Source organism: Acipenser ruthenus, chromosome 15 (assembly GCF_902713425.1).
Source record: "Acipenser ruthenus chromosome 15, fAciRut3.2 maternal haplotype, whole genome shotgun sequence".
Taxonomy (NCBI): Eukaryota; Metazoa; Chordata; class Actinopteri; order Acipenseriformes; family Acipenseridae; genus Acipenser; species Acipenser ruthenus.
Genome location: NC_081203.1, coordinates 829,159 through 848,646, shown reverse-complemented (window position 1 = coordinate 848,646; position 19,488 = coordinate 829,159). Strand labels below are relative to the sequence as shown.

Here is a 19,488-nt window from a genome sequence, read left to right as displayed (position 1 = left end):
TTGAGGACTATGCTCTATCTAGGGGTTTCATTTGGAGGGTAGCATGGAGATATTGGGCATGGAGGCAGAACCGAAGAACCCCCTTTAAATGCAGACTGATCTTGAGAGACTGATTTAGCTCATTATGCGTGCATTTCTATACCACAGCAAGTTGTGTTTTTTTAATTATCAAAGTGACTCATTTTCCTTCCAGACAGGGAGTCAGTATCGTCATGCACATTAATACAAAGAAAGCCTCTGAGTGCCCATCCCGAGAGGATCCCTGAGACTGTGTCGGGCTCTATATCCTCGCGCGGAGCAACACGTACCAGGCTGCAGGGTCGTACTCTGCCCAGACGCGGATGAACTCGTCCAGGTGATGAGGCCCCAGGATGGAGGAGTCTCGAGTCAGGTACTCAAAGTTGTCCATGATGACAGCGACAAAGAGGTTCAGCATCTAGAAAACAAGACACCTGTTAGCTCTTGGGTTAAAACCAATCTCCAAATGTACTGAAGGTTCCTGACCAAAAGGGTGTCACTGAGGAGCTGCCTCTCATCTGGGTTTCTTATTTAATGCTGGTTATGCAGCAAATCCACCAAACCGGTGCTCCTTTAAAAGAGTGCTCTCTCAACCCTGGTCCTCCAGTATCCCCAGTGGTCTGGGTTTTTGTTTCAACCAAACACTAATGATTTGTTTTTAAGCATGCATTGTTTGCCTGTTCACGCAAGAGACTTTAACCAGTGACTGCACTAGATTCAATGTCCATTAACAGACTGCAAAATAAATAAGAAAAAAGACCAGGTGAAACGGGGGCAAGTGAAGACTGAAAAGGGCTGAAAAGCACTGCTTTAAATACTGTCTGCAAATCCACATGGATTTAAATAAAGGCTGCCGTACGTTTGCCATTGCAACTCTCAGTGGTTTGTGGAGGATGGGCTAGGGTTAGGCTTCAGCAGTATACCATGGATGTATTCATTTTTAAGAGCTGCGTACCAGGAAAGAGCAGAGGAAGATGAAGGACACAAAGTAGAAGTAGGCGAAGTCGCTGCCGCACTCTTTACCGTCTGACCCTGAGCGCTCGTCGCAGTCACGTTTACTCAGACAAGACAGCATGATCTCGTGCCAGGCCTCCCCCGTAGCGCTCCTGAAAACAAAGAGGACCACAGGGCCGTGAAAAGAGAGCGACTGATACAGCGGACAAGTCGTGAACATCAAACTACTGTGCAGCAATACCTTCAAAACCCTCTAATCAGAACTCAAAGGCAATGCTAGGACAAACCAAGTCAAGGAGACAAAGGTTTTGGCTCGTGTACATAAGTACACAGGTGAAGGCACGACCAGCCCAAACGTTTGTCTGGCTTGACTCGGGTTCCTGTAGTTTTATTTCAATATCAAACTACGGGCACGCCCAAGACTTTTAGATGATTAGAACACAGACACATCGTCATTATTATAAAAATCCTGGGCTTGCTATGATAGTGAGGCATTATTACTTTAACAACCGTATCATTTTCATAGAATGGCCCAACAACAAAATAACAGTTTAACACACCCTTACTATGACATGGTCATTTTTCTTTTAGTATACATTTAGTGGTATACCGCCATGCAATTTTATAAGGACGTCTGAGCAAATGTTAATGAAAAAATATTCAACAGCCAGGTTTTTTAAATAACTGTCTAGTCTGCAAATTAAAACAACACCTTCCTCTTGTCCGAACAAGGTTTCTGCCATCGTATAAACATCGATATCCTTCAGACAAATAAAGAGAATAGCTCTCAGAAGACAAACACAGCACCGCCGTCTAGGAGCTGCCTGACAGCAACTAAAACCCACAGAGTAAAAACACCACAAATAGAAAAAAAATGAGAGCACAATTTGCAAGCGAGCTAATGGATCCCACTGGGAATTCAATTACAGACTTGCAAAATGGAGCTGGGGGCTAAGCGGTGCTAATTCAATTGCGACAGTCATGTCCGGGCTAATCCCAGGAACGGCTCTGACAGAAACAGGGTCTTTGATACTGTTTGTCTTTGGAAAATTAGCAACCAGGTACAGTTATGCTGATATCAGGGTATGGGAAGGGCAGTACGCGGTAAATACTGCGATTCGATTGATGAATTCGTAATGCATTACCCCCAAAAAACACCCTCATAGTGGTTGCCCTTGAGTGGATTATATTATGTATTTATTTAATTATTTTTTACTCAGGGAACACATTTTGCCAGCTGTCACAACCTAAGCAATATATCTTTCTAAAGTTAATTTAAAATATATTTTCATCATATAGGAATGTTAATTTTATTTTTATTATTTTGTTTTTTTTCGAAAGCATTTTAAGAGTCCATGCTTCTAGCAATGTCTGCCAGAAAATAGTGCCAGAAAACTGGGCTAAAATGAGCAAAAACAACAACTGTGCTAATCAGACAGCGCCCCCTGTGGTCATTCACCTGAACAGCAGCATAAGAGCCTGGAAAAAAGTTCGGAAGTTGTTGTGATGGTTGATTGAGGTATCACCATTCAGAGCAATGTTTCCAAACACCTGGATCAAACGAACAAACAAAAGAAAGAAACAAATCAGATTTAAGAAGCATTTTCCAGCTGTGATCAGCATGTACCCTTTAAGCCGGCAAAGCAGGAGCTGCCCATGTGACAGATGGGAGCTATTAGCTGAGCAAGGCACACAAAACATATTGGTTTTGTTTTCTACATCTAAGGAGATGCAGGACGCATCTATGCCGACGGCGCTATGTAAAGAAAGGGAATCGTAATGCTTTGGATAGATAAGACCTGTCCCCCGCACCGCACTGCAATGTGGAAGAGCTCATGACTCCAGCCAGGATCCCCTTGTATTATCAGAATCCTGCTGCTGCTGCCGATTCACCCTGTTCAGGTACAGCGTGTATTAAACACACATTGAGACGTGGCATGCTGCGAACGATGAGTAACATCTCTAATGTTTTTAAATGTATCCGTAGGGTCAGCCCCACACTCCCCACCCCTCCCCACGTTACAAGCTTGCACAGGAGCACGCTTTGCAGCGTGAATTACTTACTTGCATTCCAATGATGGCATATATGAAGAACAGCATGGCGATGAGGAGGCAGACGTAGGGCAGAGCCTGGAACCGGAAAGGAGTCGGTTTGGATACTTTACACACTTGGAACGAAGCTGCACGGAGAGGCTTAGAAACACTGAAAGAAACTCAAATCAATTCGAAACGACAAACGTCTTGACTAGAGGTCTTCCTCAGTTAAGGCATTGAAAAAGACTTCCAGTTGAAACGTTTGTCATTTCCCTTATAAAAGTTTACCACAGTATTCTTTTGCACTGCATTGTTTGTAGTTTTACCACGCCTTTCACACGGTTAAACTACGCATTTATTAATATGCTTGACCATACCTTGCTATTCTTCACAATGCTTACTTACACCTTGCTGTGCTTTTACTATAGTAAACTTTTCTAAGGGTTATTAGATTTCTTCGGTTTCTTGTAGTATTTCTATATCCAGCACCATTACGTGTTTAACATTAGGCAGGTTGAATCGCTGGATAACATGCTTTTTATAGAGTTGGTTGTAGCTGGAGTTTTCTGTACTGACAAGCTCTCTTGATTTGTTTTTAACTCTCAGTGCAGTGCTCTGAGATGGCATGGCATGAAGGGCGCTATGTAGAAATACACTTGTATTGCACTGCATCGTATTGTATTGTACTATACTGAACTGTACTGTATTGTATTGTATTGCATTGGAGGAGCGGTGTAGTCTGGACCCTACCTTGAAGGACTGGACGAAGGTCCACAGCAGGATGCGGATGGTGTAGCCCTGCCGGAGCAGTTTGATCAGTCTCGCCGCTCGGAACAGCCGCAGGAAACTCAGGTTGATCAGTTTATTCTGTCAGAAGATGACATCAATCAAAGCTCTTGCCATTACGGATTCAGTTTCAAGCCCTTGCGCAGTGGGCTGCAATTGCATCATCCTTGCATCACTCCAGCGTGCATCGGTTTGTTATCAGCATGGTTGTACTTCTTGCTGAACTGATTTTTCAAAGTTTGTCATGGGGAGATAGCTAGATTAGAGGGCCAATCAATGTTGAGCGATTGATGGGTGGTGGTAGGTGCCAATTAAAAAAATGCTCCAAAGAAATTCAAAGTAGCCTGTGCTCAAATGAGGACAATGGCACTTAGTGGGTTAAGCATCGGTAAGCATGCTGATTATATTTTTCACACAACCCATAAATCAGGTCATTTCAACAGGAACAAAAAGGCAGGTGTTTTTCTTGCAGAGAGGAATATCGCTGTTATAGTACAAGCAATGCCACTTACCGTTGTCTATGTGGGGAGGGTGTTCATTTGCACGGTTTGGTTTGACAGAGGGGGGTGTGCGGTAACAGAGAGGAAGAATACAATGTTCAGAAAGAGAGACAGAGAGAGAGAGAGAGAATCAGATAAAGCAGGCTGTCAGATGGCACCCCATTTTGTGAAATCGGTTACCTGTATTTTTATACCCATACCATGTGTACCCTCGAGTAGGCCATTTTAACAGCAAATTGCACATATATTGTGTTATACATGTATTTCACTACATAGTGATTGATTCATAGTATGGATACAAGCACTCACTTTAATTTCGGTGACCAGAATGTCAGTGACACTTCCCAGTACCGTGACAAAGTCAAACACGTTCCAGGCATCCTTTAAGTAATTCTACAGAAAAACAAAACATGTTGGTTGGCAAGAGCATGGCACGCAGTGTGGTTACTTGAGCTGCATGTCTCAGAGGAGTAGCCTGCTTGGAACCCGACGCTGAAGGCTGATGGGTTCGACTTGACATTCAATATGTAAAATTCAGGAGGGGTTAGCATCTGCCAGACCATCAAGAATGACGGTAAAAGCTCCACTCCTGCTGCCGGCATGAATATGCTAGCTTTTGGAAGACAAATTTTTAACTGTTCTGTATCTTTTGTGTTAAAAAAAAATGCTTCTTAGAAAAGGGCTCAGTTCGCTTCCCACACAGCAGTGGAACACATTCAGTTTAAAAACAGCTTTCCAAATAAGAATCAAATATTCTTCCTCTAGTATAGAAGAACTCAAGGCTTGAAAGCAAGAGGAACACTGTTCAAACACCCCTTATACAAGATTACCATAGTGAAAGCATAGTGAAGTGTAATAAAGCATCGGTAAGCATGGTAAAGAATAGCGAGGTGTGGTAAAACAGATGCATAAACATGGCAAGCCAAGGGAAAACTATTGCAAACACACAGTACAGCCATGGGAAAAGCATATGGGAAAACTGTAAAAATACCATGCAAAAAAAAAAAAAAACCTGTGCTAGATTTTTATAAGGGTTTTAACAGACTCCAAATCAATCTGTACACTATGAAAGACTGGTAGACTGCAAGCGAATTACAGAACTTCTGTTTTTGACTTTCACATGGATAAGGGGAGGTCTGCAAAAAGAACCAAAAAAAAAAAACCCACAGTACTACAAGAATGTGACCTACCAGTGGACCAAACGCTATGATCTTCAGAATACACTCCAAGGAGAAGAGAGCTGTAAACACAACGTTCAGGTATTTCAGCATGGCTTCATATACATCGGGGGCTCCGTGGAACTGGAAATGATTGATGCGCAGTGAAGAGACAAGCATGTTAGTGAAAAACATCCCCGTAAATACTAAACTAGAGACATTAGACTCAGGGAGATCACCAAGACCAAAATACACTGTATTTACATGTAAAAACGAAAGAGTGAAATACAGATATCAGGATCCTACATACAGTGCATCACAAAATGTTCATACTCTACATAACTTTTGGTAAAGCATGCCATAACCAAGTTTTATCACTAGACAGAAATGTGACTTGCGTACAGTGCATACAGTAAACACAGACCAAGGAACGCAGGTGTATACAATATCCAGACAGAGGCATTGGTATGGGTTGGTTAATCTTTGAGAGATAGCTAGGAGTGTATGCATCAACTATCCTGCTCTGCTCATCCCCCAGGTCTCTCACAGGCAGCTGCAGTGGATAGTTTGCAAGCTGCAGGGAAGGCGAAAGACTTCCAGAAGTTGCTGCAGCAGCATTCAGAATTGAAAGTGCAGTGCTGACCTTCATCATGAGCACCACAGTGTTGAGGGCGATCATGGCCATGATGAAATACTCGAAGGGGGGAGACACCACAAACTTCCACATCTTGTACTGGAAGGCCTGCTTGTTCTGGGGCATGTAGCGGGTCAGAGGCCTGGCACTCATGGCAAAGTCAATACAGGCCCTCTGCGGGAGAGACAGACAGACAGACAGACAGACAGACAGACAGACACAGACAGAGAGAGAGAGAGAGAGAGAGAGGAGAAGCATTGGTCAGTTTAGGCTCAGCTTGGAAGAGATGAAAAAGAACCTGAGCACATAGTTGTTCATAGCATTCTCCAGGCAGCCCCAGTCACCCTCACACATGCTGCACAGTAAATACTGCTGTTCCTGTCGTCCTTCATGCTATCTGAGTTTCAGATGGATTGCTATGCCTCGTACTTTCTTTCTTTCTTCTTTCTTTTTCTTTGCTGCAGCAGTTGTTGAGTTTCAGTCGGTTTCCATGCGGACAGTCACGATTTATTGTCGCTGGTTCACCAAACTGCTCTGGCTACCTAATAGGATCCTAATGGAAATGAGGCACAATATGCCTCGCTGGGTTTGTCTGGAGAAAACATGTGAAATAAATCTTGCTGTTTTCATTGTTAGTCATCCAGGGAAACCAGCTCCCTGCTGCCTGCAGGGCATGGAGCTGCATGTGATATACAATTAGTATTTCAACCTTCCCTTCATAAAAATGTAATCTGTATGGATTCTGTTCTGGCCCATTGCTTGATCTCCCTTTTTCTCAAGCTGCAGTTTAGAGACATTTTGGGGGCACATTGATAAAACATTAGCATGCAGGCGAGAGTGTAGGACAGCATTGGGCGTACTAATCATTAATCGAATCGAACCCCATGCCCTGCCTCCCGCCCCAGTCCTCTCTCTAAACCCCTTCTCTTGGAAGCCGTACCTCGTTCTTCTCCAGGCTGCACTCCGACATCACTTTGTCACCCTGCTCCTGAAAGGTGATGATGATCAAAGCCACAAAGATGTTGACAAAGAAGAAGGGGAAGACCACGAAGTAGACTACGTAGAAGATGGACATCTCCATGCGGAAGCCGGGGCTGGGACCCTGGTCTTCATAGGTGGCATCCACAGAGTGCTTCAGGACGCTGAGGAAAGCACATCTCACACGATGGGACACAATTCAAGAGCGACCATAGAAACGCACAGCAGAGTAAGTGATGCATACTAGCTTGAGCTGTCCATTTTTAACACGCATACCCCAACAGTTGTAGCTGTCAGCCACATCGTTTGTTAGCACAGGGCTACAGAAGGGTAGAAATCATACCAGCAAAAGCCGCATCTCAGGCAACTACCACTGTGGCGGTACCCATGACTAAAGGGTCTTGTAGCACTTATTAAAACAGAAAAAAATACAGATAAACTGACTTTCGTTTAATGATCTGTGTCAACCTATCCTTACTCATCAATATCTTCAATGGCTTTTAAAACCTACGCACACGTAATTTATTTTGTATTTAACATATGTAGAGCTGTGTGTGTGCTCTGGCCCGTATCAGTCCCTAGGACTGAAGAGTGGGATACTCACGTTGGCCAGCCCTCTCCCGTTGAGACAGTGAAGAGCGTCAGGAAGGCCCACAACACGTTGTCATAATGGAAATCATATTTCTTCCACTCCCGGGGCTGTGCGTCCACTTCGTCCTTCTCGTAATCCAAAAACTGACCCCTGTGACACACACACACACACACACACACAGAGAGACACGCACACTCAGCGATCAAGACACAGCAGCCGCACAGACACAGACAGACCCGGCACGCAGAGAGCTAATGAGGCCTCATGGATCAAGCGTGTTCTTGTCACAATAAACTCCTTTACGGAACAAACTGAGGACAAACAAGACAGTTAGACTGCCTTCTTTTTAACTGTTACTCCAGTGCATAAGCAAATCGACAGCAGCCTTTAAATACCAAGCTTTAGCCCAACCAGATATTGTTAAAGTAAGCATGGTTAAAACACCGACTACAAGGACTGGTAAATACATGGCGAAAGCATGGGAACCTCTGTAAGAAATGACTGTGCATATGTTTCCAGGGGCACCCTTTTCTAAGGGCTGTACCTGCAGTCCTTCTCGAGCTCCTTGGACTCGTCGGTGCAGTAGAAGAACTTCCCTTTGAAGAGCTGCACGGCGATGACAGCGAAGATTAACATGAAGAGCATGTAGACAATCAGGATGTTGAGCACGTTCTTCAGAGAGTTTACCACACAGTCAAACACCGACTGGGAAGAGAGAATGGAAACAGCTTGTACACTGCACTGCACTGCACTGCACACGGGGCTGGGGCGCGTCAATAAAACAGGACAACTAGACATGCGCCCAACCCAAACACTGCCACGCAGCTGCCATCACTTCAATGACTTCTGTCGCAAATGTACTGTATGAATATGAGAAATGATCAGCAAATAGTATCACACTCCCTGTGCCAGGCTCTCACTCCACATCTAAATGCGTTTGGTCTTTTGGTAACTGTTATACTGAACAATTCGCTGTCAACAGAATTACCTTTCAACAGCAGCTCGGATCTGTGCACTAATTAGCAAGCCAACATACTATTACTCTGCTAATTACACTAAAAACCTATTAGCAATCACATCGCTTGTCACAGTTTTAAAAGGCTGCACGCTTGCCTAGATTATGGGAGTGTGTCCAACGGAAAGGATGCTTTTATACCCATTGATTGGCAATCTACAAGTAGCAGTAGCAGTGATAGACTTCCGTCATTTCTTTTACTGAACACTTGCTTGCATTATAGAGACCAGGAAGGAGGGGGTCTCCATTAAACACCCCACTGAAATACAGGATGCAAACACATGCATTTGAGGATTCAAGACTGAGAATTACTACCGAGAGCAATTTTGTAGCTGTCGAAGGGAACGGCTTAAAGCCTGTGTTCTCATGTATACTCAATAATGGAGTTCCTTTTTGAAGGATATAACTTTGCATTCTTCAGCACTGAAAGGGTTGAGCTGTGCCCACGTACAGTGCAGTGCAGGGCAGTGCAAAGGGCAGGAGAGGATCTGGTCATTCAGAACTCACCTTCAGTTTGGGCAATCGCTTGATCGTCTTCAATGGCCGGAGGACTCGGAGTACTCGCAGGGATTTGATTGTGTTGAGGTCCTTTCCTTTGGTTCCTCTACACAGAACAAGCACAGCGGGGGTTACTTCATCTTCACAAACAGTACACTGCGGGGTGTCACTGACCACACAGCGAGCTCAGAGTTAGGCACAGCATTCCCTGCATGTAAGTAGCGTTCTGTTCTCTGCGTTAATGTCAGTATACTGGCGTGGGCTGGAATGAAATCAAAATGACAGTGCAGCTATAGCCACAGCAGCGGTGTGCCTTGATGCATACAACAGCACTATAAATTTGGTTTCGTTTCACCCAGGCTTCAGCATGCTAGCATTTACACAGTACAGTAGAAAGCCAGTTGTAAAAAAAATGATACAGCACTTGCACGTGTCTCGTATCATTTACTTCTCATGCATTTACTATGTAGCAATCATTTACGATCCACGCAATGAAAAAAGGATTACAGCGAGATAACCAATTGTCTGACAGAAGTAATCAAGAAAGCATATTCTATACAATCCATTTCTTACCTATTATTAATCCATTAGCTAGAAATCATTTTCCCCATAGATGCTCAATCAATAAATGATTCCCCTTTGTCTATGGAGGATACAGCGCTGATTTAACAGCATTCACTATTGCACACAAGTGCATCAAACAATATAGAATTACCCACAGCCATCTTTTAGTGAGTAACAATGAGTCATCCTTCATCTGCTCTTTATCACGGCACGGATTTCTAGGATTGCATCCAAAATGTTATCAATTTACACCTTCATAATCAACGCAAAACAACAGGACTTTAAAACCTGTTTCTTGGCATTGATATCATCAAGGGCCTCCCTGCCATTTCCAATGCATGGATCATACTGTATCGCACATAGTTATTAGAATGTCATTGTAATGTAATAACCTGATACTTACATGCAGTCGTTGTGCAAACGGATGGATTATTTATTGTGCTGAGAAAGGTGCAGTCAGTGACACTCGAATAACATTTTTAAATGACACAGTAACAGCAGGTTGTAGTTGGGGTTACAAGACCACAGTAAGTTGTGTAAAGAACTCTGGTTTTGAAGGTTCTTTACTGGTTCTACTGCTGTAATATGTCTGTATTATTACAAAATAAATAAAGACAGTCCATTCAGAGAGCATGGCCACAGCTACGCTCACAGAGACCCTTTGCATACTGCAGTGAACAAAAACTGCATTGAATGATGTTACAGGAACTTATGCTATCAATGTAATTACCCAACATGGGTATATTGTTATTATATTAATATTATATCTGAACTGGAGATTTTAACAAGGCTATATACTGTACTTTCCACCAGGAGTGACCCTGCTAACAAGCTTTAAGCGATTAGATATACAGTACATTTTATATTCCTATTATCACACATGCCTGTGGACCATGCTCTGTTGTATAGCCATGTAATACCCATATTATTACATGGATTCCATTGACATATTCTGCAGTTATTGCATGCATATTGATAATGGAGTTATTCCACAGAAACGTACATCCAAATTGGGATATCTGGAGAGGATAAACTAAGGAAAATACAATCCTTTCACCTATAACTGTCAAATTCACTCTAAACTTTGCAAGAACTAAAACAATTATTAAATAACGCAAATAACACAAATAAATATGTTTTTTTTGTTTGTTTGTTCTAGCTGCATAGTAATAAACAGATGTAGCGTTTCACTTACTGTAGAATAACATTCCGTTTTTAACATGTGTTAAAAAGAAAAAATCTAAAATGGGAAAGGTTTGGATTTTTACAATCAATGCACCCTTGATAATAAGTTACTGGAAAGCTGAAAAACACCGACCCTACAGCCAGGATAAAACAAAGGATTCATCATTTCAATACCTGGCTAATACTTCATGAATATGATCAATTGACGTGTTTTAATGCTGTAAACTGGTTAAATAATAATAATAATAATAATAATAATAATAATAATAAAGGCCAATCTCCACCTGCTAGTTGAGGAGGAGTATCCTGAATAAGTGATCTTTCCTGGTTAAATATAGGTTCAATTAAAAGATTAAAAAAAGGAATTAATCAGATTCCAACCCCTGAGGTCGCAATGGTGACTCACTGTATCGTCACGATGACCTGCTTCCTTCAATATGAAAGAATAATGGCGAAACTGTAAAATAATCGAGTCCTCCAATTGGAGTTTAATAACAGTGTCAATTAAGGAGAGCGATCCTGCCCATTCTTTAGCTGGCAAGACGTTTAATATTAATGGAAACCATTACCCTCCTGGCACTGTGTGAAACGAGCGGCTCTTCATAACGAGGATAGTTTCATCCCCGTCAGCAGAACCCCCCAGCCCCCTGTACGGGGGTCACATCTCACCCCCTTTGCTCACACATTTTGGAACACTTTTTGGAGACAGTGTTACATTAGAAAGAACTTTAAAACGCAATGATGTGCATCTTAGAAATCAAAATGCCAGCAGGACCGGGACTGACAGGCCAGTAGAGTAATTACACACTTATTACTTATTAGTAGTTACCAGGTAAGAGTAGTAACTATTGGTAGTTATTACCCTGTCATTACATGGATAGATACAGTGTGCTCCTTTGTCTAGAGTGCTACCATTTCATTTGATCTTGAAGTTAAAACGTTTTAAATCACTGGGGGTCTGGTACCCCGTAGTTTTGTGGGATGCCTGTGAAATGCTGTATGAAGCTTACTAAGAGGATTATATCTTGCCTGACGGAGGCTAAGAGAGGCAAGATTCACAGCTGAATAAGAGACCTAGATTACTGCGGGGGATAGACCCACAAAACTACCACCTGAACAATCATGAGCAGGTGACCAAACCCGTCTTCTTTATAACAGTGTTAGCATTTTAACAAGTTAGGAGTATTCAAAGGGTTATTTTATAAATAACTGAAGTCCTCCAGGCAGACAGACCTCTGCAGCAGAGTGGTCCACGTATTATCACGGTATGGTTCTCTCGGTCAGCTAGTCTACAGACTGACATGCAAGCACAGCAGCATGCTCTGGTGCACCTTCGTTTAACATGCAGATACAGTAAGAAGGGCCAGATATTAAACAGCAAGAGGCACAGCAATGAGATTCTGATAGCTTTTATAACAGGGTTCTTAACTCAGTGCATCACTGTTGTTTCAATGTCATAGTCTGAAGGTGCTTGCTTTTCAGGGTTTAAAAGGGGACGTGTGACGTCACCTTCGTCTATGGAAAGCGAACATGTAAAATAATGATGTTCACGATCCTGGCTTTGCAGTGCTGCACCCTAACACAAATTGTTGCAGGTCGGCATAATCGCGTGTTCCCCAACATGCAATCTCACATACAAGGAGAGACAACCACATATAACGCAAATCCATTTTCAACACTGGCGTGGTTTTTTTTTTTTTTTTTTTTTTTTTTTTTTTTTTGCCAAACAGCAGATTTAGGAATGTAGGATTAGGGTTTTTTTTTATAAAACACATATAATGTAAAACTGAAAGAACAATTAAAAAAAAAACAATATTAGATAAAAAAAAAAAAAAAATCACAAAAATTACAAAAAAAAAAAAAAAAAAAAAAAAAAATCAGTAAGAGGCGAGGCCGCTGTTTAGTATAAAATGTAAAACTCTATGAAAATGACAGTCCTGTGCTTCTTGCTCTTTAAGGGGTTTCATAACGAGACGTTGAGGAGCTGAATCCACATGGGATCAGTGGGTGCGGTACAGCTGTGTCGGGGGTGCCCCACCTGGCAACACTTTGGTGTGCTCTAACGCAGGCAGGCAACAAAAGAAAAGAAATTACGGCTGCTTCACAGAAAAAATAATCTCTTCCGACTTTACGCAGTTACAGTGAACAGTGCTACGTGAATGAGCTCGTTACATGACTATGAGACATGGTGGGACAACATCAATCAAGTACAGCACACCTTGTGTAGAGTAACAGTGAATAGAATACTAGAGTCATTTTATAATGTGAGTTAAACTTCTACATTATTCACACAGACATTTTTCATTAGACATTAAAAAAATACAACCTTTTCCTGCCAAAATAGATCATTACATAAAAGTGTCTTAATGGATTATATGAATACTGACACATGCTGTATGTAGATATATACAAACAAGATGGTGCATCTAAATAGGTTAAAAATAATATATATATATATATATATATATATATATATATATATATATATACACACACACACACACACACACACACACACACACACACACGGTATATAATTGAATCTGTAAGCTGAATGTGGTTGTCAGCCACAAGTTGTGATGAACCAAACAGAACACTGCAAACGGAATCTTCGGATTCCCTGTACTCCAAATATAGGTGTGATACGGTTCCGGAGAAAATTCTATTATGAAGCTGAGCTGCTGTACTGCTTACCTGTAGTCCTAGTCAGTACCTGATTGGCTAGCAGCATGGTCAGCCTGCATCACGCACAGTGGGTATGATTCAGAACTGATTTCTGTCCAAGGTTAGGATTAGGGTCTCCCCTATTAGAATGAGAAGGTTCCTGTGTAGGCTGATGAGAGGCGGTGGGTTTGTACTGGCCTTACCTGTGTCAAGGCAGTTCCAGTCCAATGCCTTGTTTAATTAACTGGTCTAGAGTGAGGATCGCCAGGTTATGGTTCGGGTTTAGTCAAGATGTTTCCAAGGAGTAAATGTAGGACTTTAGACTAGAAACCAGTTCAGTGTCATGCCTACTGTACATACGAGGAGGAATTACTGAGGCTGAGAACATCATAATAACAATCCAGAATCGAATTCCAAGATAACCGTTTCCATCAGAACTCTTATTGGAAGCACGAGTTTATTGTAACTATTAAATAAATGAATGGACTTATGAATGAGTTTGAGGGGAGGGGGGTGGAGAAATCCTTAAGAAAATGTAACTGCTGGGCAGGACAACAATCTCATGAATATACAGTGTGAGCGATGGGGGGGGGGGGGGGGGGGAGACGTGGGGTGCTGGGGGGGGGGGGGGGGGGCGAGGTTGCGAGATGGCCGGCATGCAGCGCTACTGTAAACGGTGTGCGTACGCCCCCTGTGGGACAGAACACACATTCATAAGCACAACAGAGACAAGGTGAATGTATTACCCCATGAAGCTTCTGCAAAGATCCCAGCAACAAGAAAACAGAGGAAGAGGTTAAGTCAGTTACACGCACTGCACAAGTCCAGCAATAAAACAGGAGAAGAAAACACAAAAACGCACACAGGCAAGGATGTATACATACACATAGCCAACAGTTTTCAATTATGAGAGTCTCTGAAGACAGCATTCATCATAGTTCTACAGGGTGATCGCTAACATTACATTTTATCATTTACTTTAAAAATCACCTGGGGAACTTTATAAGCACTGTTATATACATCTCATCAAACCCTAGAACTGTTTACTAGTACATTTGAATGAACTCATTTAACTAAAACAGGTACACCACACCTTGGAACAATAAAACAGAAACTTTCACCATATCTATAGCTGAATCTGTGACACCAGTAACAGGGATCAACACTTCACATGTGTAGCAATGGCTGATTCTCTGCATACGGTGTATATGCACATGTGTACCCGTGTGCTTGTGTGTGTTTGTGTATTGGGTTAATTCACATGTGTGCATGTGTGTTTAAATAACCCTACATGTTTTTTAAACAGGACAGTGTTTCAGAGTAAATGTGTAGGAATTTATTTCCGTCTACAGAATAGTATCATTAGGTCGACTTTACTCGCACTTTAGTTCAAGGAGCAATTTATAAACACCTTATTAACAGTGTAAGTCTTGACGTTAACAGTTTATTACAATACAATTTCCACAACTCTTACTACGCCTTAGTTACAATGTTTAGAATATTGTTATAACCGGTTGTTATTATAAATAAAAAAAACTTTTTAAAACATGCTTCATTAATTATTAATTGATAATAACTGATCTTTAAACCAAAGTGTTAGCAAACAATTCATGGGTGAAGATTCCCATGGTTTGATGCCTTTACTCAGCTAACTTAGCCCTGCAGATGTTCCTGTGTACCCCCCTCTAAACATACCCAGCTAAAGACGGGTTTTGAAACTTAAAACGTATTTCTATTACTTGAAAAAGTCTCTCCTTTATTCTAACCAGGCTGGGGGTCCAATTTCTCGTTTTGTATATCATTACCATAACAGATGTACTAGCGACAAGACAAACAAAATACCAGTCAGACCAATTACCCACGCTCCATTGACAGAACACAGCGAAGAGCATCGTGCGAGACAGGACAGCAATTCATCATTTCATTTACCGGAACAGAGATGATCATTGAAATTGAAGAGGCAGGGGATACTCCACCCTGGGAGACTCCCACACCAGACTGTCACCGAAGCCTCTTCACATCACCCCTCCCTCAGCAACGCGAATGGAATCTTTATTCTGTCAGCATTTCGATGCGTTTTTCTTTATTGATAACTTTAGCGTGGTGTACGAGGAGAATTCCCTACGAAGGGCGAGGCTACGACAACGGAGCGATCCGATTGGTTAGAAAGGGTGTAGAATGTGTGATAAACGGCTGGTTTCTTTTCCAAGCCAAACTCTGGTTCACTGCTGTAGACTGAGAAGCACAGCAGGCAAGCACGCATCCCTTGAAGGAGTGCTCCTGAGGGTGGAGTATAGCTGTTAAAGTCTTTAGAGTAAGAACAGAAATGGTTACTTACGAAAAGGCAAACGCTACCAAGGCACCACTGACTACAATGAAATCCAGAATGTTCCACAAGTCTCGGAAATAAGACCCGGGGTGAAGCAACAGGCCCAAATCGATCATCTTCAAAACAAGAGAACAACAACATGCTTTATATTCGCACAGGACAGAAATGATGCATGCTTTAATTAAAGCCCCCTTGTGTTTGCAAAACGACAGGGCGTGAGCCACTGTCGCCTCTCTAAATTAGGGTTGTGATCACCAATAGGAAGTTTACCTTGATCACCATTTCAAACGTGAAGACTCCTGTGAAAACGTAGTCCAGATATTTGAGGACCTAAACAATAAATAAATAAATAAATAAATAAAATATTTTAAAAAACAGAACTGGCAATGTCTTTTTTTAGGGTTTAGATCATTTAATCGTGGCTCAATCTTAAGCTATTTTATAACACAAGCATTGTAATGTAAATCACCTTGTTAATAATGATAAACAAAGCCGTTGCAGCTGCATGGCTAGCTGCTTTATATATTGACCCTCAGATTGCACTGCTGCCTTGCACTGAGACTCGCCTTGTTTCTGGGAGCCTCGGCCTCCACTGGATCCTCGGCTGCCAGGGCGATGCTGCTCATGACGATCACCACCAGGATGCACATCTCGAAGTAGCGCAGGTTCACAATGTAGTGGCACAGCCTCCGCACACTGCACAGAGAGAGGGAGGGAGAGGGGGAGGGGGAGGGGAGAGAGAGGGAGAGAGGCAGAGAGGGAGGGAGAGAGAGAGAGAGAGAGAGAGAGAGAGAGAGAGAGAGAGAGAGAGGTCTTCAAAAGTTTTCAAAAGAATTGCAGAAGCTTCTACCATTGCGTAAGTTTTATAGTATAGTTATGCATGCCCTACCCAAACAGATCTGAATGGAAACTGTTTAAAGATAAGAAAACAGATTGAGATTTATTGATGGCATACCCAAACTGAACTCCACCTGGCCTTCACCATGTTACGGTGCTTCTGAGCACACTGACCCTGCTGTCCTGTAGAGAATGTAGAGCAATCTGAAGGCACACTTACGGGTTGGATGGAGTGAACACAAACATGGAGCTGTAGGGCAGGATTTGCTTCGGTCCGTTTCTGGTGAGATCTTCCAGGTTCTTTTTCTCTTGAGTTTTTGCCAAAGTTTCGAAATCAATGTTGTTGACTGCAAGGGAAAGTGTCACTGATTAGCCCACTGCTGGCGGGTGACGGGAAATAAAATTCCCTGGCTAAAATCCCCCATCCCTAGGAAACGGAATTCAAAGACTGAAAATCCTGCGACCCCCATTTCTGAAAGAGAGGGGTATTTGGGTTCACCGCTGTTCTGACCTTTACAAAAATGAACCCTGGTAAAGCATCGCAGTGTAATAAAAGCACAGTGAACACATGGCAGAGCACATGCAAGCACAAAAGACCAGGAGCAATGGTAAATCATGGTGGAAACCATGTTTAACCAGTGAAAAGCACAAACAAAACACTAAGTATACGCATAGAAAAAAGCATGGTTAAATGCAAAATTACTATGCAAATATACCATGGTGAACTTTAATAAGGGGATAAGATTACTAAAAGACAGCTGCCTAAAACCTTTTAAGAATTCCTAGGAAAGCAGAGTAATGGCACTGCCCCGTTCTGCATGCGCAGATACCATGCTGGTATGTGTAAGGCGGGTACTGACTGGGTATGACGGTGGTCTCCCCAGGCGGTGCCGTGATGGTGACGGGGATGTGCACAGTGTTGGTGTTGTCCATCGTTTGCATCGTTCGCTTCACATTCTTCTGGTTGTCCGAGTCTTCTGGCTTCTCCTCCACTGGCTTCAGGCTGCCTGGGGCTTGCAGGGGTGTGGAGGCCAGGGTTCCTGGCTCTGTCTCAGCCTGATTCTCCCTTTAATAGACATGGAGAGAGAGGGGGTGAAAGGCAAGGGTCACACGGAGCTACAGTGCATCCATTGTTCCGATAGGGCTGATCTCTTTAAGGCACTAAGGATTTGGATCTTGAAGCCCTTTAAATCATCATTAGAGTGCTTGTTTCAGAATGGAAAAAGTCACGCAATGAAGTTATGTTTCCTAACTAAGATCAAAACAACATAGGCATACATTTGAGTCCTTAAATAACCCTTAACGAGCTGTATGATACTTGCTTTATTTCTGATTAACAGTTTTAAAAGTTACATTAACGAACAGGAAAACCAGTACCAGATGATAATGATATCTTACTTTGGCAAGTGGTTCTTGCGCTCCTTCTCCCCAGCCTCTCCCTCCTTCTCCCCGTTCTCCTTCCTCTCCTCCCCCTCGTAAGTGGACATGGCTTTGGAGCGGTGCTTGTGGCGTTTCTCTGGCCGCTCCCCGTTCTCCCCCTTGGTTCCTGCCTCTCCCTCTTTGTTGGTGGATCGAGAACCGTCCTTGTGCCGGGGGCGCCTCTCTCCCTTCCCGTTGTTGATGGTGCCGTTGCCCTCCTTGGCCTGGCGCTCGGCGGAGTGCCGGTGAGACCGGTGCCTCCTGTGCTCCTTCTCCGCTCCCTCCTCCACAGAGACCTGGTGGTGGTGCCTCTTCCCCCCTTCCCTGCTCCGGCTGCGCTCGCTCTTCCCCTCCTTGCCTTCCAGTTCTTTGCTCCGGCTGTGGTGGGAGCGATGCCTCCCCTCTTTCCCGTTGGACTCTCCGTTCTCGTTGGTCACTTCGGTTTTGTCCTGCTGCTGCTCGGCCGATTTGTCCCGGTGGCGGTGGTGTTTCCTGGGGGCCGTGTCGGTGGTTTCCTGGGCCGGGGGTTTCTCTGCTGCCTCCCCCACATTGTTGCGGGGCTCCACCACCAGGGGGCGGTCCAGGTGCGTCTTCATGTCGGGTCGGATGTGCAGCAAGGAGGAGAGTCGCATGCGTTCCTCGGGGTCCAGCTCGTTGTACAGAGCCTCGCAGCTCGCCTGCAGGTTGTGCCTCCGGATCTGCGTGGTGCGCTGCTCCCACACCGACATCAGCTTCATCGCCTTCTGCTGCTCCCTGCTGGAAAGAAAGAGCCTGTGTCAACGCGGGGGAAAAAACGCCTCTCGCTGCTTTCGCTGTCTTTCCAGATAAACTAAAAAAAAAATACCTAAAAATCTAAATCTTGCAATTCTCCTTGACTTAGGAGGCTAAACTGTTGGTATGGTTACAAAATGGTTAGACTCTCTTCAGCCTCATCACTAGTCAATTAAAAAAAAACGCCCATAGGTGTCGTGGTGGAGCGTTTATTAAATGCGATCGCTATGACAGGTGGTTATTTTCTGCAGTGCGATACAGAGAATAATCACCTCCCCTGGAAGGAGAGTCACGGTCAGCTGGGAGTTTTTGATCTCTATAACTTTGCCATCTTTTCAGAGAAAGAAACTCCCAGCCGTACAATACATGCGAGAGGAGAACCACACCTTTCCCTGCCACATGGATCAGGCAACCATGTCCAGAAAACTTTGAAAATAAACCCCTTTGTGTTTCTCTTCCTGTATGATAAATCATCAGTTCAGCTACCAAGCTTCGCCAGATTGAGCCAGATCCTACACCTACTGTATGGAAAGCCCCCTGGTGCCGTCATATA

General features: G+C 43.3%; 1 protein-coding gene across 3 annotated transcripts in view; it reads right to left on the bottom strand.

The window, feature by feature from the left end:
- LOC117396785 (voltage-dependent N-type calcium channel subunit alpha-1B) overlaps positions 1-19,488 on the bottom strand; it is a 112,816-nt gene that overhangs the window by 20,311 nt on the left and 73,017 nt on the right. For all 3 annotated transcript variants that reach the window (XM_058986715.1, XM_058986717.1, XM_058986716.1), the window contains 18 exons: positions 18,144-18,920; positions 17,606-17,811; positions 16,966-17,092; positions 16,475-16,604; positions 16,179-16,238; positions 15,918-16,024; positions 9,176-9,272; positions 8,198-8,358; positions 7,666-7,803; positions 7,024-7,225; positions 6,093-6,257; positions 5,483-5,593; positions 4,602-4,685; positions 3,757-3,873; positions 3,037-3,102; positions 2,432-2,523; positions 974-1,124; positions 309-436 (listed from right to left, as the gene is read on the bottom strand). In XM_058986715.1, coding sequence (XP_058842698.1) covers positions 309-436; positions 974-1,124; positions 2,432-2,523; positions 3,037-3,102; positions 3,757-3,873; positions 4,602-4,685; positions 5,483-5,593; positions 6,093-6,257; positions 7,024-7,225; positions 7,666-7,803; positions 8,198-8,358; positions 9,176-9,272; positions 15,918-16,024; positions 16,179-16,238; positions 16,475-16,604; positions 16,966-17,092; positions 17,606-17,811; positions 18,144-18,920 — 2,919 coding nt within the window. The remainder of the gene's footprint in view (positions 1-308; positions 437-973; positions 1,125-2,431; positions 2,524-3,036; positions 3,103-3,756; positions 3,874-4,601; positions 4,686-5,482; positions 5,594-6,092; positions 6,258-7,023; positions 7,226-7,665; positions 7,804-8,197; positions 8,359-9,175; positions 9,273-15,917; positions 16,025-16,178; positions 16,239-16,474; positions 16,605-16,965; positions 17,093-17,605; positions 17,812-18,143; positions 18,921-19,488) is intronic.